We start from the raw sequence: 22,061 nt of genomic DNA on the forward strand, positions 1-22,061 counted from the left end.
AGGGCAAGGTATGGTCTGCTGATCAGCATTTACGTTTCTTTTTTTAATCGTTTCCGACTTCGTGAGAGCTTTCGTGGTTCTGATGTATAACTGTAAAGTCGTTTCAGCAGCATATCGCTGAACACGACCCTGTTGATTGTCTCAGTTTCTCTTGAAGATCAGGAGCAAATGCTAAAGCACTGTGGGTACTATTATTGTCTGTAAGAAGCGTTCGTCAAGACCAAGCGGGCAAACTCAAAGCGTGTGAGCGATTCTCTAACGAACGTTTCTCTAGAAGCCGTGGCTCGCTGCTCTTTCAAGCAGGAGGACGCCATGCTCTTTCGCTAAACTCACTTCGAAAACACACCGCAAGTTCGTGAACAGGGGAGTTTATTTGAACTCAAAACACAACCTCTAATACAAGCAAGAAATGCTTTCACTGGGGATGTGAACAATGCTTCGAGTGAAGAAACAAAAAGGAGAGTAGAAAACAAGATTTAAAAACAAAGTAGAGTCAATGCATATGCACAGCACTGCAATCACTGAAGACACTTTTTTTTTTTTTCGGCAAGAGGGAGGACAAAGGTTTTCGCAAGACAGCATCACCCAACCATGAGAAGAAGACATCGCTCGTTTCGTATATCGCTATACGGGCGGGCGAGAGCGCGACAAGATGCAAAACATCAACAGAAGCTGTCTTCCGGTTCGCGTTGACAACGGCGTCAAGGCAAACAGAGACGCGGTGAACGCCGCAAGCGAACGCGACCCGAAGTTACTACACATGCATGAAGGCACAGCGATCGAAAGGCACAACTCGGGAACAAAACCGAACAGTCTTTGTACATTGAAGACAGAGATACTTCGAAGAAGGCTCGTACATGGTCAAGAGTGAAACAACGAACATGCGATGTCGCTAGAAAGTCCCTCCGGAGTTGGATTCGCAAAACCCTGGCGTGTAACAAAAATAGCAGCAGCTATACTGGTGGGAGGACACGAAAGTGGCACGCCATTTGAACGAATGCCGTGGCGACAAACTATTCTACATTCGGGACGTGTCCGTGGGGACTCAATCAAGTTATGTTTTCGCCTGGTTACGTTCATTACATTCCAAATGACGTCATCACAGGCAAAATCTGTGTGTGACCTTTATAACTTAAACCTCTCGGATTTTCGGGACTTCTATATGCGGCGCTGGCATAACGCGTGCCGCGAATACAAAAAAAAAGGCACATTTTCTTGCCCGAGGTTTCGCTAGGACTCCCTGCACACATCGCTTCCACACGGCACTTCATAAACTAGAGCGAAAGCTCTCACTGGTGGTATACAACAACCGAAACAGCGCAAAACAGGCACAAAAGAGAACAAATCACAATGCAAACACCTTCGCGAACCCAACCTCTTTTTTTCCTTTTGTTGCCACAAAACGGCTTGACGACGATACAGTACGATAAATTTATAATATATATTAAAAAGGGGGGCGGGGTGGGGGGAGGGGTTGTTCGTAGAACATACTACCCGCCATATCACGGATATGCGGGATTCACTTTCGCCTCAGCGCCTGGATTTTGGAAGGGCCGCCCCGGGTTCGCACCCGGCCGCGACCGCATCCCCACATAGGGCGCGGTCGCGGCTCGGGCGTCGTACAGAGAGGCGTGACGACCCATCAAAAACCCGGTCGGAGGGACCGCGGGGGGAACTGGAGGGTTGGAGCGCGCATCCACGGCAGGTAACTCCTGCCACGCGACTCGACACCCACGCTTCACCGTTCTCCCGGGTCCACTCGCGGCGTTGGCGAAAGACTGAGTACATGAAAGTATGGTTTAATGGGGGCAGAGCTCGACACAAATACGAAAAAAAAAAAATGCGGCGGTCATGATGAGGTCTGCGCGCGCCGGCTGTGAAGCGGGGTAAAATAAAAGGGGGTATACGGGGGCGGGCGGCTTGGAGCGTTCCTTATTTTCTTTCCACCCCTTTTTTTCCTGTCTTTTCGACATTGCGAAAGGGGCAGAGCGGTGGAGGCGAACGCTGAAGTTAAGGCGGCGGGTTCAGCGCCGTAAGCGGAGATAAGATCTCTGACGACTGATGGTGCAAATAAATAGATGCTCGAAAACGACGAATGTAACATCACACGAAGTAAAATTAAGTAATAAAAACGAAGGCAACATTTTCATCTCCCATCATCTACTGAGAGAGACGTCGGCGGATACGCGTTTCTAGGGGGAAAAAAGTATCACCGCGTCTTGCTGCTTCTTTGTTCATTTCTGTTTGCAAAAATCGAGATCCTTCAAAAGAACCGGTGTCACGAAAACACATGAGTTCTCTACAAAAAAACAACAAGTCCGCACCGAGGGCACTTGGCCGCAAACGAATAAATAATAGACAAATAAAAAAAGAACACGGTCAAACGAAGGATTACACCATAAAAGTAGCAGCGTACGACAGACAAAAAAAAAAAAAAACAGGAGAGAGAGGAGACATTGTCCGCGCGCAAGCAGTCAATGCCGTTGGCCGGCGCAGGAAGACCTCAGCATGCACGCTCGGAGGCAAGAAGGCCCCCGCGATATTCCGGACCAGCCGGGAGGCGCGGGAGCAGAACGGCACAGGGAAACAAGAGGCAGCACAAAAGCGCGAAAGCACAGATAGGAAGGCAAATGGCCAACAAAGCGGAGGCTTTCTTAACGCTCAGTTTTGGATTTTTTATGTACACAAACAAAACTTCCTACGATCGCGGAGAGCGCGCGAGAGGGCGTAATCGCTCTGATGTTCATTTTCACGGCGAGAAATGTTTTTCTTTTCCCGCTTGAACAAGACCGTGTCACAAGAAGCCTTTGTGACTCTTATTCAACAATTTAAGTACAACATTATTGAATTATAATTTGTCGAGGACAGACTGAATGGCCGAAAACGACTTTTTTTTGTTCCTTCTCTTTTTTTTTTTTTTTGCATATTCAAATTTTCTGCATTCGTATTAGCGTTTGTACAGGCGTTGCATAAACGAATTCCGTACAATTTAGATCTTGCCGCTCAGCGCGCTCTCCGCAGTTAGGGCACCAGACGCGTGCTCCACAGGCGCACCACGCCGCAGCCAGCAGGTAAGCGCGAAGCCAGGAGGTAGCCGGAAAAAGATAGCCCGGAAGCGACGGTTACTACACAAGCGCGGAGCAGGAAGTGACAAGCGACGACGACGTAAAGGGAACAACCGACGCAGACTGTGTGCGTCTTCTTTTGTGGGGGGAACCCAGGCGGCCCGCACGGTCCCGGCCGAGGCCCAGAGCCAGCTGAGCAAGCCTCGGGCGGGCGCGGGCCGCCCTTACAGGGAACCGGGATCATCAGCAGCTGTAGGGCGCGCAGAACTGGTAGACGAGCCGCTGCGAGCGTTCCGTCTTCTTCATGATGCCCTTCTTGTAGTACTGGCGGATGGAGCGGCTTAGCTTGTCGTAGTTCATGGCCGGCCGGTTCTTGCGCTTGCCCCAGAGCCGGGCGACGCGCACCGAGTCCTCGATCTTGAAGACGCCCCGGCTGCGGTCCAGCCAGCGGATGCAGCTGCCGTACAGCTGGGGCTGCGACAGAAGCTCCTTGAGGAACTGCCACAGGTGGATGTGCGACGAGGAGGGCGCGCGACTTGCCGCGGCGGCCGGGCTGGCGGCGCTGGCGCCCACCGGGATGCCGACGGCCAGGCAGCGCTCGGCAATGTCGCTGCTGGCGTCGCTGGCGTCGTCTGAGAGAGAGAGAGAAGGGGAAAGAGCGCCAAATTAGCGACAACGAATATTTAATGTGAAGAATATGTAGACGCCTGCAACGAAGTAACAAAGAAAGCTGGGCGACTTGGTAAGGGTTCGTGGTGAAAGAAAGCGCCAAGAAAAAACGACAACGACAACGGGACAGAGTCCCGCTGTATTTGTTTCTCCTGGTTGTCGTCGTTTCTTAGCGCTTCCTTTCACCATGAGCCTACAACGAAGTAATGTACATCCAAGTCAGCAAGTAAAAGTACGTAACGTACCACCAAGTAAGTAAGTAAAGTACGGTTATTAATGAGGTTTAAGACGGCGGAATCGGAGGCAAATCGAGCGGAGCGAGGGAAAGAGGGGGACGCAGTGGTAGTGATCCCTCCTCCAGTAGGTATTCTGAGCTATAAAAACCAACCCTACACTTAGCCTTCACACATGTCCCATGCCACGTTCCTAATCCTTTCAGGCCTCAGGATGTTTCAGCCCACCACACTCAAGACAAAAAAGAAACGATGTACGGTGGACATGCAGCTGAAAACGCTAACGGACGTCTCTTCCTCCGCCTAGTTCATCGAGGTGTCGCTAGAGTCCCTCCTCTCTCTTGAATCGCCACAGTTCAGCGCCTCTCAGCCGAACTGCAATAAAGCAGACTCAGCTCTTGCCAGACGTTGCATTCTGCCTCGTACGCTACGATAACGGCGCAATCTACAGGGCCTTGCGCTGTGAAGCGCAACGCGTAGAGTAGTCGGAATGAAAACAACTGTGCGTGCGGGGTGTACAGATAAGCAGCCATAAAGAGGAGCCACGCGCGATAAGGAAAAGAAGGCGACGGACCGCCAACGTCCAGGAGATATTCCGCGAGGGTTTTCCGAGGATTCCGCGATTCCCACCTTGCGTTCGGGAAATGCAATCGTGCCAGAACTCAGGCCATGCGTGTCGTTATTGCTGCCGCGCGAGATGACGGCTATAACGACCTTTAGCGCTCCTGTCCGCGGCACGTCGACGAGTTCGCTCATTCAGCGCACGTAAGCAGAGTGCACACGGGAGGCGTTGAAAGACGAATCGCAGCACTTTTCTTAGCAGTCTCCCCTCAAAGCGCTCAGCACGATAATTACGGATGGGCAGTCATTCCTCCTCAAAAATCAACGGGGTTTTATCATTCGCTTGCTTATTTTCCTCTCTAGTGTCTTCTGTTTTCTGTACTGGTTGAAATCAGAATTACGGGCAGACGCAAACCCTAAACTGTGAACCTAAATCTTGTGAACTCCAGTAGATGGTATGGCAAGCTTGCACCTGTATTACAGCTTCCCTCAGTAAATGTTTTCCTATGGCAATGAAGAAATACTAAGCACACACAAAGGAAAACACTCAAGCCAAACACAGCAATTACCGAACATAAAATTGTGTTCGGCTGGTTTAAACCGCAAAGACAAGCGATATTCAGACCATAATCGTCGACAAAGGTAACGAAAAAGAAATAAGTACTGGAGCGGGGAAAATATTTCCTACGCCTACTATGTCCCCCGAAACTGCTTCAGCGTAAACATTGAGACGCAGGAGATTCCTAGCCTTTCGTGATGATGTTGAAAGTGACGTTCATTCGAAAATTAGATGTCCGAATGAACGTCGTTACGCTCTCATAGCATCAAGTGAGCAAAACCGTTACATTGGCGAGGGGAAGACAAGCTTTTGAATCGACTATCACGTATGGCTACTTAAAAAAAAAATCAGACGGAGGCACTAGTAAAAAGAATGCTTAAATCAGATGGCAACAAATATTAAAAAGTATTTATTACAAACTAATGAGTGTTCGTTTAACGCATACGACTTGTAGGCTCCAAAGGTCTACAATGCGCGACAAAACCGACAAAAACTAGTTCTTACGAAAATCTCCTTTCCGGAGTTTCCTTTTCGATGAGCTACAGCAAGACGTTGGAAGCCACCCTTAGGACGAGCAAAGCGGCGGTTTGCACTTTTTCTAAAGAGTCCGACAAGCACACCAGAATCGCCAACGCATACGTTCGCTACTGTTCGTCGTGAATGGCTCCGTACACTATCAAAGGTTTTTGTTTTTTTCTACCTCGGTAGCCACGTCGGCCGAACGCAACTGCCCCGCCGCACGCGAGAAAACGGTCCGAGAGCCGTGTACGGAGGCAGGTGTGCTACCGTCCAAGGTCCACTGCCCCGGGCGACGGAGCGTGCGCGCGAGGAACGACCCGCGGGGCCCATCAGGCACTCAAGTCCGTCCCTTTTCCGGTGACGCCGCGGCGTCTACACCATCCAGTGTCCGCGCTTTGTGCATGATTGCTTGTTTTCGCCGCAATGACCACGTTTTCGTGAAGGAAGAAAGCTTCTCACAGACTCCCGAAGCAAAGGCAATGAGCCGTTGTGGGGACAATGCGACTGCGGCGGTTTCACCTTTCAAAACGCGCCCTACGCGGCGTAGATTCAATACTCTAACGGTTATGATTAGAGACCGGAAGTTTAGGCACTAAAAAAACGGGTTTTAGGCGCCTATTGAAGGCGCTCAAAATTGAAATTTAGGCATATATAGGCACTAAGTACTACCATATAGGCATATATAGGCTCGAATAATATTTACTCAGGCGGCGTATTTCAGTGCAATTTTTCGGTTTAGAATAAACACAGGCTACAAACATCGGTATTTTGAAAATGCAATTTTATTTTCTTCATAAAACACTCAAGGGTGACGATTTCAAGATATCTAGGGTGACGCAACACTGTGCGAAAGGCTGTGGAAGCAGTGGCAAACAAGCACCATCTCCAGGTTTTCGGGCTTGAAGTTGTGCCTTCTGTCAGTCAATATCGTCTTGTACGCAGAGAAAGAACGCTCCACATCCACTGAGGTTAGCGGAGCGTACTTGTACTTTGGCACGTTGGATGTTTTGATTCCATCTGGAATCGCGGTATGTCCGCCGCTCAAAACCTCAGACAGTTCCGTCAGCGTCGAAAATCCGGGATTTCTGTCCAACACAGACTTAAGCTTCTCTATAGCTCTGTCAGCAACCGGTCCCCTGGGAGCACTAGCGAACCTTTCCTGTGCGTCCAAAATCAGCTGAATATTTTCAGTCAGCGTTGTGCCCGAACTTTCAAGTTTCTGTATTGTTGTTGCCAAGAACGTGAAATGGGCACACAAATAGGCCAAGTCACATGCAAGTGTAACATCATGTAGAACCTTCTGGGCCCTTCTCACGGCGACACTCTCATCTTCAGCAAAGCTGCTTACAACAGCCTTGACACCGTTTAAGTGTTGGTTGTAGTATTCCACTGCCGTCAGCCAAGTTCCCCAGCGGGTAACAACAGGCTCCGGTGGAAGAGGTACACCCGGCAGCTGCTCCCTGAAAGCACGAACGCGGGAAGGAGCCTTGAGGAACACCGCCTTCCCTACAGCTATCAGTTCGTTGACCGAACTGAACGACTTTCGTAGCTCTTCACACACCCGATGAATCCCGTGAGCAAGACAAGTGACGTGCAATAGTTCTGGGTAAAAAACCTTGAGAAGTGCACCAGCCTTAAGCATATAAGCTGCTGCATCTGTGTAGAGCAGCAGTACTCGGTCGTCGTGGGCTCCGGAGGGGTACAGAAGCTTCAATGACGAGTTCACGAAGCGGGCGATGGTCTCTCCGCTAGTTTTTTCTAGCTCTTTTGAGCAAACCAGGAAGGGTGTTGTTTTCTCTTCTGCGTCAAGCTTTCCGACTACAAAGTGACCGAGTACTCGTCCGGTGACATCTGTCGTCTCGTCCACAGAAATCCAAATGTGGAATTCACCGATTTCTCTTCTAATTTCTTGTAGCGTCTTCTCGTACAGTGGTCGCAGGTACTCCTTGCGAAGAGTCGACTCTGATGGTACCTTTTGTTTGCAGTACTTTTGCAAGAAATTCTTGAAAGTCTTGTTTTCGATTTTCGCCCAAGGGATGTTAGCAGCGACTAATGCTTCGCACAGGTCAGCGCTGAATTCACTTTTTTTTCCTTGAGCAATACTTTCAGCCAGGAACGATTGTCTTGATGTCGACGGCTGGTTGCGCAGAGCATTGGCTTGATGCAGTGCTGTTCTTTCATGCTGCTGCAAGTGGAACTTTTTTTCACAGGGTACCTGCGCGAAGAAAACAGTAACGAAAACTAAGATATTGCGTAAGGCACGTGAAACGTTGCTAGTGTACTTTTGCTTTTAGTCATGTAGAGTTGTAAACCTGACAATAGCTCAAGGAATGGCGAAGTTGGCCAGCTGCGCAATAGCAGGTAACCGTTTTTAAAATCATGATGCTTATACAACAATCCGACCAACACTGTGCCGGAAATTTTCAATAAGGAAGCCAGTTCCCGAATTAGGTTGCAAACATTGCACAACAATGAATAGCAGTTACCGTAAAAAGTTCTTAAAACGCACATTATTGGCAAGTTCTGAGCATTCAGAATAAATTTAGCGTAAGCACTGTTGGAGGCGTCACGTTTACGGTTGGTCCAGTGTTCACGTCAAGTGCATGATATCGTTAATTAAGATCAAGTGGAAAGTATTGTATTCTCACCTGCTTTCCGCAGGGTTGGCAGAATACTGTTTCTCCGTCGACGGTGTAGCACTGCGATCCACTGGTCCATTGCCGGATAAGGACACTTTTCGGCGTCTTAATCTTCGGCATTCGTCGGCAGGCTTCGGACGGATTACGGAGAGAGCAGAAACGCCAACTACGCTGACGTGCTGGCTGTAGTGATAGGGTCAATAGGTTTTCTCTTAATCTTGCCACAAGCTAGCCTCGCGCTGCCTCTCTAGGGCACGCTCTAGCCTCGCCCGCGTGCAATCTGCGCTGCAATATTCTCGACACCAAACAAATCCGACCTTTTTTTTTTTTTTTTTTTGGGGGGGGGGGGGAGGGATTCGCGAGCAATTTGTAATTGTTTTGCATTGTTTAGAAAGGCTTTTCGAAATCCCGTCCGAGGTAAATAAGTGGGAAAGGGTTCAGATTTATTTGCAATTTTTTAAGCAGAAGGAAAGGCGTGAAAGTCAATGTTGCGCATCTTGCCGAGAGAGTAGCTGTGCTTTCCCGCAGTACCGTCCTGGCCTTGAGAGGTAGGGCTTCCATTGGCCGGCTCCCTCGCAGGCTGGCGCTTGCGCGCTATCGTTGGGGGCGCTAGCAGACGACGCGCCGACGGAACCCGCAAGAATCTTTTTATGCCGCTAGCATTCAATAAAAACCCTTAAAAATGCTAAATACAACGTTTTCAATTGCTCTCTTGTTTTCTTCCAAACAAGCCAGTGCGAACCCATTTCCAACGCCAGCGCGCCTCGTCATTTTCATTACTTCATACCCCCATTCACAAACATACTGTTTTCTATACTCGCTGCACGCCGACTGGTTGGGGGACAACGCGTACTCTTTATTTTCACCTTGCATGCCTTGCAGACTAAATTCGACGAGACCATTCCTCAAAACACGTGTTCTCCTGTCTGTGACAAAACAATTTATGCCACTGTTAGCACTGTATTATTGCGCGAACAATATATAGGGCATTTCGGGTAATATTTCCGTCGCTACGCGTCACTCTGTCAAACAGCCAGCGACATAAACCCAAAAACGGTAAAGTGAGATAGCGCTTAGAGATCGCCGGCTGCGTGAGTGACGAGAGCGACGGTGCTAAGAATACTTTAACAGGAGTGCGACTGAGCGGCAGCTGCCTCTGCAGACGTGCCCGTCAGTCACGGGGAGTCTCGGCGGGTCTCTGTGACTCCTGCCACTGATTGCCCGCGTTGTATAATTATCGAGCACGCAGCCAGTTTAGGGTGGCAAACGAGGAAGAAATGAAAAATACTGCGGCTAATGGCGATACTGGCAGACTACAAAAGGAAAGACAGGCAGCCAAAGCCGCTGCTAGAGCGAGAAAACGAGACCGCTGAGATTATTAGAACGCTAAGCATGGTTGGCATAGTGTAGGAAGAAGATGATGATATTTTTGTGGTTATACGCTTTACTGAGTGGGGTGAAAGAAACTCTGCGTGGCGGATGTCTGAAGAGAAAGGAATGAGCATCGGGCGAGGCCTCAAGTTAGCAATGGAGAGAGACAAGATGCTCATGCATTCCCATCAGTCCAACAATAGATTTCCTTTTTTTCCATCGAGATATACGACTGATTGAGGCAAAGTCTGTACTCGACAGCACAAAAAAGGCATTTATAGGCGCTTAAAAGCTTGTATAGGCACGAACCTCAAAATAGGCACGTATAGGCACAATCAACTATTGCTTAAAATGTTCCCCTTCCTTTAGTTCATGCTTATATGTTAAATAGGCTCGATACGGACTGGAATAAAAAATAGGCATTTTGCCTAAAGTTCCGGTCTCTAGTTATGATTGAAAGGGGCTTGAACCCCATGCCTCTCAGCTTGATATAACGTATTTTAGTGCGTGGAAGTCGATGGGTGCTGCAAGTTGTGCAATTCTTTACGGAAAGCTGCGTTTTCGAAACTTGAAAGTGGCAGCTTGCGATAGTTTGCGCGAAACAACAACCGTTTAAATGTGAACTGAGCGCTCGAGAATTTCGGTGATTAACAAAGTGCGGCCAAGCCTATCGCCTTTGATATTTTTCAGTCCACCTGTAAGGGACAATAAGAAACTTGGCAAACCGCAACCCGATGGCCTGTGCTCCCAGACTTCGAGATTCCGTTGTCGGACATTACAACAGCGGCAGTAGCTGGAATGCTGGATGCATCGCCTGAAGGCAAAGAACCGACACGGCTAATCCTCTCGAAAAGCACGACCACGTCTGGTCCTGCCGCCCGACCCACATGACAACGAAAGCGTCCCCAAAAGCAATACGTCGTCGTAAGTGCGCCGAAAGAGTAGTGGGAAAAAAACAAAAAAACTTCGAAGTCTGACACGATGCCGATGTCCTCTAAGCTTGGCTTGGTTGTTCGGAATGCCTCTACGGTGCAGAGAAGCTCTTGAAAAAGTTGAAAATAAACGCGAGAAGAAAGAAGTGAAAATAACAAGAAGCTGGCGAGAAACGACCGGGTGCAGTAACTATCCCCCCAAAGCCGTGCCAAGTTGGGAAGCAGAAAGGGGGGGGGGGGGGGGGGGGAGGAGAAGCCTATATGCATGCGTTCGTTTCCAAGCGCAGCGAGGCAGAAGAGATAATGAAAGTCCGCTCCCGCTTGTTTCGGAGGCCCCAAGAAGAAGAGGAGGGAAGAAGCGCCACCAGCATCGGAACGACGGGCAGGTGCGCCGAAAGCCGGCGATCAATTCGGCTCGGCCTGTCCCGTGCCAGAAGAGAGGCGGCGATAAACGAAACGAGGAGGGGGCAGGAATCAAAGCAAGAGCAGCAGAGCCGGGATGGGACCGGCCGGCCAGACCGTTGCCCCTGCGACTGACTCAACGAGCAGCACAAGATGCGGAGGAGGAGGAGGTAAGAGACAAACAAATGAAGATGCTGCGGCGGCGGCGACTGAGTGCTCGCGCGAGCGCGCTCCGAAATGAAACTTTTCTTCCTCCCCCCGCCGGGCCGCCAACACCCCACAGGTAGGCGGCGAGGGGGCTCGAGTAGCCCCGGAGTAATCCACCACGCCCTGCCCCATCCTCGCAAGCGCGGCAGAGACGCGCCGAGGAAGCAGGGGGGGAGCAAAAGTGGAAGCAGGCAGCCGAGCGAGAGGAGCAGCCGACGCCCATCGGCGAGGCTGGCCGCGGTGGCTATAAAGATTCCAGGCCCAATCGCCGGCAGAACGGCCGCATTCCAGTGCCGGGCCCCTCCGTGCAGAGAACCTGGCAGCAGAACCGCCGCGTTCGGTTCGAGCCAGTTTTCCCTCCCCCCTTCCACGGCCGATGGGCGGGCAGTGGAAGAACAGGTTGCCGTTCGGGAAGACGACCGAGGTGGTAGCCGGTGCGCGCCGGCGGCAGCTCTGACCCGAGTCAGGTTAGGCTTCTGGAGAAGCCGATGCCGGCGGTTCCCTCCACCAGGGGGGAAGAAGACAGACCCTCCCCTTCTTCTACTTGCCGAGCGGCTCTTTCTCTTCTTTTCAGCTTGCCGCTGGATGCGGCAGCAGATCCAAAAGCTCGCCGGCTCCAAATTGGGAAATTTTCGTGCCTCTCTGAACTGCGCGTGTTTGCTTTCGCGCGCAGGATACTTTTGACGGCCAATAGCTCCCTCTCCCCCCGGCACTCAGCTCTCAGTGCGCCGTCTTACACCAACTCCACCTGTCTCCCTTCCCCCCCTGATCGAACTGCTGCGGAGCTTGCGTTACCTCATCCCCCCTCTTTCCTCCCTTCTCGAGAGCGGCTATCGCCCACTGTCTGCCGAGTTTACGGGCGCGAGCTTGGGTCTGCAGGCGTTCTTTGTTGGGAGGGGGCAGCGGGAGAGAAAAGAAACGATGGCGAGACCGGCGTGACTGGTAGCCCGTGTTTTGAGGGGGTGTTGAATGTGTAATTTGGAAGGCCTCAAGAAAGCGACCGAAACGCCCGCAAAAGGGAATCACGCGCGTCTGAGAAAGCAGAGCTCGGTAGCGGCAGGTTACGCAGCCTACGCAGCAGGCGACAGTGAGCCTGCAATCAGCGCTCGTATCAGCAGCGGAAACGCGAACGGCCGCTGTCGCAGCCGCCAACGGGTTCGCCTCTTTGTTTTTCCTTTATTTTGTCGTTCTTCCTTCATTTCTTTGTTGCTCTGCCGTTATTGCGGCAAAGCTGTAACAACTACGGCGGAAAAGCGTCACGTCCCGACGTTGGCCAATTGTACGTTCGCTTTGCCGCGCTTGGCTATCTTATGACTCATGGCCCGACAGCCGTTCGGCGGCGATGATGGCCATGTCGTTGACAGAAGCCGCCCTTATGAGCTCCCCGCCGCGATGTGCAATGTTGGGTGCAGTCGATTCATCCTCGCGGACAACCGTCCCATTAGACCTTGAGTTTTTTTACGAAAGAGAAAACTAGCAACTTTCCTCTAGATGAGTGCGGAATTCGATATTCGTCGAGAGGAGGCCGTTGAACGAGAGCACCAGCACGTTCAGATTTTGTCCCCTAAGCTGCACAAGCCGAGGGAATGTGTAAAAACACGGACATTGGGAGATACAAACTTCAGAACACCAAATGAATAACAGCAAGAAAAAAAAAATCTACCAAGCACTAACTTGATGTTGACGCTGACTGGCTGTCCCACGACAGCTGACGCAACTATTCGCCTTTGTCATGGAACATGTCTGTCCAAGTTAGTAACCATAGCTTGAAGACAATGTTGTATAAAGGCCTCCCCATTAGCAGGTTGGTGGCAAATGCCGTCCCGATGGCCATGGTTATTTACTGCTCCTATTATGTCTATGTACTACAGAATAACTATAGTTGTGACGGCCCAGCCACCACTTTGCTGTCGAATGTGCCGCCAGGCCTAGCAGCGGGTACTGCACATGCGCAGTCGCGAGTCGGAGCACCCCGTCTGGGCTCTTTGAAATTCCAGTGCAACTGCTCACCATCGCTGTGGGTGGCGTCGCTGTGGCTGTCGCTGTGGTGGCTCAAGGGGGAGGTGCGCGGAGGGGAAGCGTCGGGCGCCGCCCCGCTGCCGGAGATGGTCTGGCCCAGGAGACTGGCCAGGTCGAGGACGCTGTCCTCGGGGCAGAAGTGCGCGGAAGAGCGCCCATTTCCAGACTGCTGATGATTTTGTTCGGACGTCCGCAGATGAGCGGCTGTACGGAGCAACAGGGGAGAAAGAGACGGTGGCGTTAGTCAAATTAGGCCTACTTTCCCCTTGGCACGCGTGGTATACGAGTGACAACAGCGACCGAAGTGGTTACCAAGTTGTGGATTTTAAAGGAGCCATGAAGAGAAAATGCAAGTTGGTTTTATTCGAAAGATTTCGTGTTTTATAGTGCCCCCAGCGCTTGTCCGGATACAAACGGTGCTTTATTCACTGAGAAATTAAACAATTTAGGTTAAAATTTTGACTTTCCCGCTCAATCGTGCGTTTTCGTGGTCCCAAGTGACATCACGGGAACCGACCGCTCTGCAGGCTAGAGTACCTTCATTCACGCATCCGCCGTACAGGGTAGAGGCACGTAACGCTGGCGCCGCCATGTTCGGTTGCTCACTCGCCCCCGAAGCAAGTCATTGTGTCAAAACCGCGCTAAAATTATCGCCGCAACGCGGTTTACTGAAGAAGTTTGAATCATATTGTCTGTTTCGCGTTGCTAGGTCTCGTGGGAAACGAAAAGAATAACGCATTGAGCCCGTTGGCCCAATTGCGGCGGCACGGGACCGTTCAAAGGTTGTCTCCACCCTGTACAGCGGTGTTGGTTTGTTCCCGCGTTTCTTTACGTTCCGTAACCTAGATGGCGCCACCATACCGTGGCAAGCGTTTGGTTTGTTTTTGCCCGCATTTAAACCTGGCTTGTTTTTGTTCTGGGAGAAAATTTTCGTTCCCTGAAACAGTGCTCGCTCGACAAATGGGGTCACGTAAGACACCGTTGCTTGCGTCAATCGGCCAGTGTCGTCTGAGACAACCCCAAGCCCCGTAGTGCTGTGCAGCTAAACCAAAGCATGCTGTTCGCAGTACGAACAGCAGAACGCATCAGCACTTCTATGTTTACATGTGCTTTCGTAACTTCCACTGTTTGTCCCATCATTCTTATTGCTTTGTAAAGAATGTGCCCTAAATTTAAGCGCAAATCGCTCGTTCGTCTAGTTTGTAAGCTCTACCTAATTTGCGTCTGCTTCTGCCTGCCTCCGCCAATCGCAGAGCTTAGCCCATGTGACATCACAGGTTCTGTTGCGGGAAATGAGCTGGTGGGTCGCATGACCATTCCCGTTTTTCCTAATTATGTAGCTTATTTGAGCGAAGTTTACGTTAAAAGTGGTGTCAGTATGATTCTAACGACACAATCTTTTGAATGAACCAAACTTGTGTTTTCTCTTCATGGCTCCTTTAAGCACCGCAGCTGCGGCTTCAACATTTTCGCCATTTTGAACACTGCGCGTGGGTAGAGCGACATTTTCCGCGCATTCCACAGTTTTGCTGGAGTGCATCACAGCCGCGTTTTACTCCTGAGCCAGCGCATGGCGCAACTATTAGTTGCCGTTACCAAAGTCTGCGCTACGTACAACCTCCGAGAAGTACAACAAATTCTGGTTTGAAAAATGTATCGGCGAAGTTTCTCCACATAGCGAGTCTACGGGAGCAGACGGGCTTCCGTCGCACTTTTCATCCCATGCAGTCCCACTCAAAATAGAACTGATCAAGTACTCCGAAGTTGACTGGTAAAAAGATAGAAAAGAAGGACCGAAAGATTGAGAGAAAGAAAGGGAGCGACTTCAAAGTCCATCTGCCAGGACGCATGCGAAGCAGTTACAGAAGTGCACAGATAGCAATTCTCCGCGAGCACGTGTTGAAAACGTTCGGTGTCGTAATTCGGCGCGCAGTGATCGAATCTTATCGTGTGCCCCTTGCACTCACTTTTCTTTAGAAAATGCTTCATAGAGTTCGCCAGAACTCAGCGTTTGCGCGGTTACAGCATGCGATTGGGAGGCGTAATAATCTTCATGCGACTGACTGCATTAGCGAGCGAGTACCGTCGAATAGAAAAAAAAACGCACTGTGATTGAGCTAGTAGGAGTTGTGTAAGTCTCCTTTCTGTTTGTTGTGAGCACCGGAGCTGAAGGCTTTGCATAAGCTTGTTTATATAATCCACCGCATTAACCTGCTGCATTCTCTTAACTATGTGGCCTGTGTATGCCTGTTTAGTCGCTGTTAGATTAAACGTAATGGAATGACGTCTTTCAGCTTTCTTGTCGAGCGGCCGTTTCTCGTTTTATGGAAGACCGTTACACAAAAGAGGCCATGCTGACGTCACGGAGCCGAGAGCTTATGCGCCATAAAAGGCTCTTCCCGTGCGTCACAGGTACGCGCGCTGCTTGTTTACCCGCTGATATGGCGGTGACAGTGATGCCTCCTTGCAAGAAAGCGCGCAGTGACCTCCCAAATAACGGTTAACATAAAGTGGCTTGCGCATACCATTCCATTTTTCTTATTTTTTTTTTTTGGGGGGGGGGGGGGACCTAAAGTTCTCTCATCCCTTGCCCACTACTGTTCTCCTTGCGTACAGCGCTACTTTCCCCCCACGGCCACGGCAGTCTGCTGTACTAATAACGCAAGCGCGATTCATGGTTCTGAAGACAATTTAATGATAGTATGTCGTCGGGAAACTTTAGCACTACGTCTTTCGTCTCATTGTTCTAAGTATTTCAACTGTTGGAAATCAAATTATCGCTTTCCAGCAGATGACTTGGAGAATAACAACCCGCGAACAGACGTGTAGCCTACAACCGCTTTAATTCAAGGCTAAGACCCCTCTTTTTCCGATTTCCTGCCGAGAAAATCACGTGGGAGGCTTCCTCCGCGCGAACGGCGACGCATGGAGTGCGTACCACAGCACTTGACTTACACAGCTGCGTTTAAATTCACCCAGAGACGGCGACTTAGACTTTCGGACAACATAGAAGGTAACTATGCACGTTGTCTTCAGTGGCATGGACGGCCCAGTGACCACAGACAATGCACGTCATGCCATATCAGAGCAATCCGTCGGAACGCGAGGTTATCGTGCTCTTTGATGCCATTATTCATTCGGCTTCTATCAAAGAGAGACACTCACCGGACTTCCAGATTTCCAACTGCGCGCTGAAGATGTCGCCGGACCCTGGCGCCCGGAGACGGAAGTCGTCCTCGCTGAGCGAGCACAGGGTGGCGCCGTTCATGTTGAAGTAGTCGGTTCTGAACGACGGACAGCCGTACTGCTGCTGGGTCCACACCAACCACGAGTGGACGTTGGCGACGCTCCACTGGTACGGGTCTGGGGAGAGCACGGCGGGAGGAACAGGAAGAGGAAAAGAAAGAGGGAGAGAGAGAGGGAAACAACGTGTAAGTATACCTTCTGAAGCCGATGAGAATGCAGTTTTTCTCTCGTAGTGGTAGCGTATACACAGGCTTATTTGCGTACATGGCCATTTCGTCCTAAAGCCCTATATATTACGGCAACGCATCTGATGGACTTGGAACAGGTACAGCCATCGGTTTTCTAGCTTCCTGCGCACCTCGGCATTCGTAACCGAGATATACTGTAGCTTCAAATGGCGTTTCACACTCCAAGATTCAACTCTGTGCATGGTCTTCCGATAGCGACTGTATATGGTAGCATCACAATGGCTACTACATTCAAAGGTGTCGGCTCGAGGCTTAGGTTTGCTGTCATTAATTGGACGTCCTCACCCAGTCTTTCTGGTTCAGCTCATCTTCCAAAGTGTGGTTGGAGGATCCTGCTCTAGTATGTCCCTGGTGGCCCCCTTTTTTCGGTCCCGTTTGAATGTAAATGTAACCTCCCCCCCCCCCCCCCCCCCTTTAGGGTTAACCACTCGGGAAACTCCTGTCATCCTTCCTGTTATTAAGTGTCTCAACCTAAATTTCATTTATGCTGCTATAAATAACAGTTGCAAGAAAGCTACACAGTGGTTCCTAGAAGCGAACGGGCTATCTGGATTGTGACGTGGCACCTTGAAAATGTGAATCATCGGAAGTAGTCTGCCCGCGAATGATAACTGAAGGAACAAAAACGGAGCCTGGAACATTAAATTACGAAGCAGACCCGTGTAACGAGAAGTGAAATCAGAAACGACATTAAATATGATGAAATACCGGGTTCGAGTCCCGGCCGCGGCGGCTGCTTTCTGATGGAGCCGAAAAGAAAATACACTTGTGTGTTCGAGATTTCGGCAAACGCTAAAGATCATCACGTGGTGAAAATTTCTCAGGAGCCCCCCACTACGGCGCGCCCCATCGCCTGTGCGGCGTCAGCGCGTTAAACCCCATAATCAATCAAATCAAATATGAACAAATACGATCGGCATTAATGCGGCATTCACCAGAGAGCCCGTAGCGGTCCTACATGAACCATCAACACCAAGCCGGCATTCAATCGACTGCGGTGCTGTCCTCTTGGACGGCAAGATTACGGAACCGAACAGAAATGATACGGCAGCCTAAGTACTGCCCCACATATTGCATAAACATTTCTGCGAAAGTGTAGGGGCCAGTAGATTGTGTCCTCTTGGACGGCAAGATTAGGGAACCGAACAGAAATGATACGGCAGCCCAAGTACTGCCCCGCATATTGCATAAACATTTCTGCGAAAGTGTAGGGGCCAGTAGATTGGTGACAGGCATTTAATGGGATTAAGAGGTTCACAAGTCAGGTGAAGCCTACTCACTAGAAATTACGCAAAGACTTCTCCCTGGCCCCACATGCTTGTTTTCATCGACCACAAACTTTGTCGAGATTTTGTGTGGTATTTCGTTTGTTTAGTTGGGAGTGACGTTGAGTGTGCTGACAGAGCTTCTAGCCAGCATCCTTCGCTAAGTTCGCTCAGTTCCTCGCTCTAAATCAGGTCCAAATTGCGAAAAGACTGTTCCGACCAGAAGCTGCAGCTGCCATTGAAACCTAAACTATACTCGCAATAAGCGGTAGGCAAAACAAACTTGATGGCATTCCAGCTACTTGGGAGACAACCTTACTTAGACCAGTGAGCGTTTACTATTCTTTCCTGAGACATGATGCGAGAAGTAGGTCGTTTACCATTCACGATGTAATTGCAGGTACGAAGATAGTGGCGAAATTAAATGACTCGCTTAAAGTGTTTGCAATGTATTTTTTCCTGTACCGTTCAACTTGTACAGCGTGGAGACTTCGAGGCTACCATTTTTTTTTTTAATTCCGGGAGGACGTGGCCCCATCGCGGTCCACGAGGAAGACACTGAAGATTGATTTCGCGCATAAGGTTTCTTTCTTTTCCCCCGAAGCCTAGCCTATGCAAGCTGTGACTTGCTGTGGAGAAACCGTGTACGTGCATAACACGTATGATCGATTGGCCCTAACTAGTCGTACACCACGCCTCGACATGAGGTGTGGGCATTGCTCCGTGTGTGCATCCTGCCCTCAGAGACTGTTTTCAACATGCACTAGTTGCTTGAAAAAGCTGTAGCAAGAGACCTCAGTTCCGTGTTGCCACCAGTCAGAGGATTCTTGAGTGGCAGCGAATGATTTACACGGCAGACAATTTTTAAACAGAAAGGTTGGCTGCATGTTTGTGACCGTGTGAATCCTGTTACAAGAGGAAATTTGTTTCTACATGTGAGGGAGACTGAGAATAATATTAGCGTGGTGGCGATACAGAACCAACAGCTTTTGTACTGTTTAGGAAATCAACGACCTCCTGTTTTTGTCAAAATGTACTTTTGAAATAGTCTGAACACAACATCCCAAGTAGCCACCACGTGCTTATTGACTTGTTCCGTAACGTCCCACTGCAAAGCTTCACTTAAGAACCCTTTCTGTAAGTGATAATTCTATGCGTTGTACCATTATAAACTGCCATAAACAAATGAAATCAAACTATTGACAAGGACAGTTTCATACGAAAGCTGCTTTCGCGTGAGACTTCGTAGACAAAGTACATTTTGTTTTTCGACAGCGCTTGTTCGTACTTATCTCGTCATCTAGACCATGGGAAGGTTTTGCAGTCATGGTAAGTAAAAAGCTGTGGATAATATGTGTGGCTAACGTAGCGCCCAATAATTTGAATAAAAAACGGCAGCCTTAAACAACGCAGGATAGTTCGAAGCATCGGTTAGTTCGTAGAATTTCCATAATTCTTATTTCATCCGACCGTCATCCTTTACAAGCTAATAATACTGCCCGATCACTTCTAAGCGCTTTGCGTGCGGACGGACTTTAGCATGACCAGGTTCAACTGCAGTAAGCGGTACGTGCCGCTCCCTCTTCCCGACCGTAACGAAGCACCTTGTCCTCCGTTTCATGTTCGTCAGCATTAGCATCCTGAACAGCCGCTACCACGCATGCAATTTGCGGGGCGTACAGTGCTCGCCCAAACGCACGTCGAGTCTTTGAGCACACCGATATGAATAGGGACGAAACGGCGAAGGATTTGAAAAAGGACACTCACTCGGTGAGATGTTGAGGATCTGGCAGGCGACGTCGATGTCCTTAGCCGCCTGCTGCATGGCGAGCAGCCGAATCTGGTCGAGCTTGTCCGCCGACAGCGAGGTGCAACAATCCGCAGCAGCGTCGCTCTCAACACAGTCCTCAGTTTTGATCACGAGCCGCTGGTCGTACGACGGCGGCGGTGGCCGGCACTTCGGGGTCCCACCGCCGCCGGCCGCGTACATGGCTGCCGCGGCGGCATGGGCCCCACCGTGGCATCGCACTAATCCCGCGCACGGTTCGTCGTACATGCTGGGGCTGCCCGGCTGCGCCACCAAGGTGGCAGCATTTGGAGCGGGCGCCGGGGCCGCCACTGGAGTCGGCACCGAGCGCTGCGGCTGGGCCACACAGTTCTTAGTCACATTCACCAGTTCCTCAAGCAGCGACGGGTAGTCGAGCATGCCGCCGCCGCCGCTGTTTTGGTTCATCATGCAGGACGACTGCGGCGAGGAAGGGGCCGACTGGGGCTCCTGTTTGATCCTACACTGAGGTGCGGAGGTGGCCATGACGGTGTTCTCGTCGAACCAGACGCCCAGCTCGTTCATGCCCCACGTGTCGGTCATCGAGACGGGACTGGCGGCGCCCACGGAGTGGCTGGGGCTTGGGACCAGTTGGTGACGCTGCGTGCAGAGAAAAGGGGACAGACGGTTAGGGAGGAACAGAGCCAACTCAAGCTAACCACCAAAGGGCAGACATTAGGACTCATGACGCTTTGAGGAAAGGAAACGATGGTGTCCGTCACGGTCGATATACTAGTCGAAGCAAGCTTCTTACCGGGCTGTTCATGGGAGACGCCCTGCGCACGAGCTAAACGGACAGGCCTGCTTGAAGCGCCTCAGAGTTCAACGCAGCATCGGGCGTAGGCTGTCCTGGCGGTCGGCCCAGCGAGCAAGATGGGGCTGGTGCGGTGGACGGCGGTCTGGCCAGCTACGCGAGGGGATGGGTGTGCGCGCGAGACGAATTCGCCATTAGGAGAAGGCCACCGCTCGCCGGGCGCGCAGGTAGGCCCTTTCGAGCTGTAACGCCGCCACTGTGGGTATCTCCTCGCCAAACCGGTTGGCGCGACCCTCGTCGTGTGATGCTTGCTAAGCTGTTGCTGCCACTCTCGGCACGAGGCTGGCGGTTGCAAGGAGGAGGAAAAAGACTAAAACCAAAGGAGGGCGTAAAAGAGGGCTCCGCTCATTCCATGCGAGGGACGATGGAAAACAAACAGGCGCAAATAAACGCGTTCGAGACGGTGTATGAGAAATGCCTCCAGGGGGTCCACCGCTGCCGAACCGGCCGACGGTACGACTGGTGGTCTTCTGCCGTCGCTGTCACGCCGGTGGGAGCGATCACGTCTGATGCCGCAGGACACACGTGTCACGCGGTTTCGGCGGGAATAATAAACAGACTCAATGGCAAGCTTTTTTACGACACTAGTGAGATAATATACACAGAAAATCAAGAGGAATCCATGCTCAAATTTCTCTAAATGTTTAAAAATTAAACAGGAAAGTAGGGTTCCAATAATGCACGCTGCCTTGCTCCAAAAAGGCCAATTTCATTTTAAGAGCTACACCAAAAGCGACCTGTCTCGTCACTTAGGGGTCAATCTGCGCAAGGAGGTAAAAATGACTTAAGTTCATACCAAATAACCAGCTTAATTAATCAGCAGGGGAGCAATAACAATCAAGTTTTCTCCTTGCTAAGTGAATATATACACTACAGAAAAAGAAAACATGGCACGTTAAATGTGGATCACAAGCCAGCGTGCCGCAGGTGTGTGGGCGGGCTATAGTCGGCGTAAGTGTAATGCGTCTACTCACAGGTTCCACGGCAGGGTAGTGCGGGGAAACGAGAGATTTTAACATCGCTACCTCACGCGCACATCACGCACCAGAACTTTGGCGCCGACCGGCCGCGCAAGTTTTATATGGGGCGGCGCACGCACGTGACTCCGACACGGCGTGACGTCAAGCGCGCTGGCTGCGCCACCCAACGACCGCTGCTGCAACGACGAGCGCGCGCGCGCGCTCGAATGGAACAGCGAGAGGGCGCCTGGCGCGTTTCACATCGGCGAGCTGCCGCCCTGTTCGGCTCCGACGCTCCGACTGCGACGAGCACTCGAGCGGTGGACGTGGGGTGCAAGGCTGCGAGTGGTCCTCGTGCTGAACGATGACCGCCGTGTCGGGAGAAAGTTCACGCGAGTGATGATCACGCGAGACCTCTTTGTACCGATAAAAGGAAGCACAGAAATTACGGATCCTTATCCTGAAAGACCCTAAAAAAGAAGTCACAGCCGCTTTCTGTAACCATACCCCTCAAGTAGAAGTCCATGT

General features: G+C 50.8%; 1 protein-coding gene and 1 long non-coding RNA gene across 4 annotated transcripts; both read right to left on the bottom strand.

Moving 5' to 3' along the window:
• Positions 1-352: 352 nt before the first annotated feature.
• LOC144177800 (SAM pointed domain-containing Ets transcription factor-like) lies at positions 353-21,632 on the bottom strand. 3 transcript variants are annotated; one of them, XM_077705372.1, is made up of 5 exons: positions 21,549-21,632; positions 19,703-20,360; positions 16,342-16,539; positions 13,168-13,380; positions 353-3,697 (listed from the first exon to the last, which is right to left on the bottom strand). In XM_077705372.1, exons 1-5 carry the CDS (start codon positions 21,591-21,593, stop codon positions 3,309-3,311), a joined length of 1,503 nt encoding a protein of 500 aa, XP_077561498.1. In that variant the 5' UTR covers positions 21,594-21,632; the 3' UTR covers positions 353-3,308. The 3 variants fall into 3 exon arrangements, with proteins under 3 accessions (XP_077561498.1, XP_077561499.1, XP_077561500.1); XM_077705373.1 differs by lacking the exon at positions 21,549-21,632 and adding an exon at positions 20,515-21,485; XM_077705374.1 differs by lacking the exon at positions 13,168-13,380.
• Positions 6,371-8,567, bottom strand: LOC144177801 (uncharacterized). Its single transcript, XR_013323859.1, has 2 exons — positions 8,255-8,567; positions 6,371-7,821 (listed from the first exon to the last, which is right to left on the bottom strand). It is a non-coding gene; the product is annotated as an uncharacterized LOC144177801 (long non-coding RNA).
• Positions 21,633-22,061: the final 429 nt, after the last annotated feature.

The sequence above is a fragment of the Haemaphysalis longicornis genome, unplaced genomic scaffold (genome assembly GCF_048455015.1).
Source record: "Haemaphysalis longicornis isolate Haplotype H1 unplaced genomic scaffold, Haemaphysalis longicornis Haplotype H1 scaffold_31, whole genome shotgun sequence".
NCBI classification, from domain to species: Eukaryota; Metazoa; Arthropoda; class Arachnida; order Ixodida; family Ixodidae; genus Haemaphysalis; species Haemaphysalis longicornis.

What these genes read in the sequence shown, in the direction of transcription:
- LOC144177800 (XM_077705372.1), bottom strand. Translation starts at nt 21,593, where the DNA reads ATGTTAAAATCTCTCGTTTCCCCGCACTACCCTGCCGTGGAACCT. An exon ending in GATCCTCAACATCTCACCGA is followed by an intron (nt 16,540 to 19,702) that starts GTGAGTGTCCTT and finishes TGCTCTCCCCAG; the next exon opens with ACCCGTACCAGTGGAGCGTC. An exon ending in GTTGGAAATCTGGAAGTCCG is followed by an intron (nt 13,381 to 16,341) that starts GTGAGTGTCTCT and finishes TGCTCCGTACAG; the next exon opens with CCGCTCATCTGCGGACGTCC.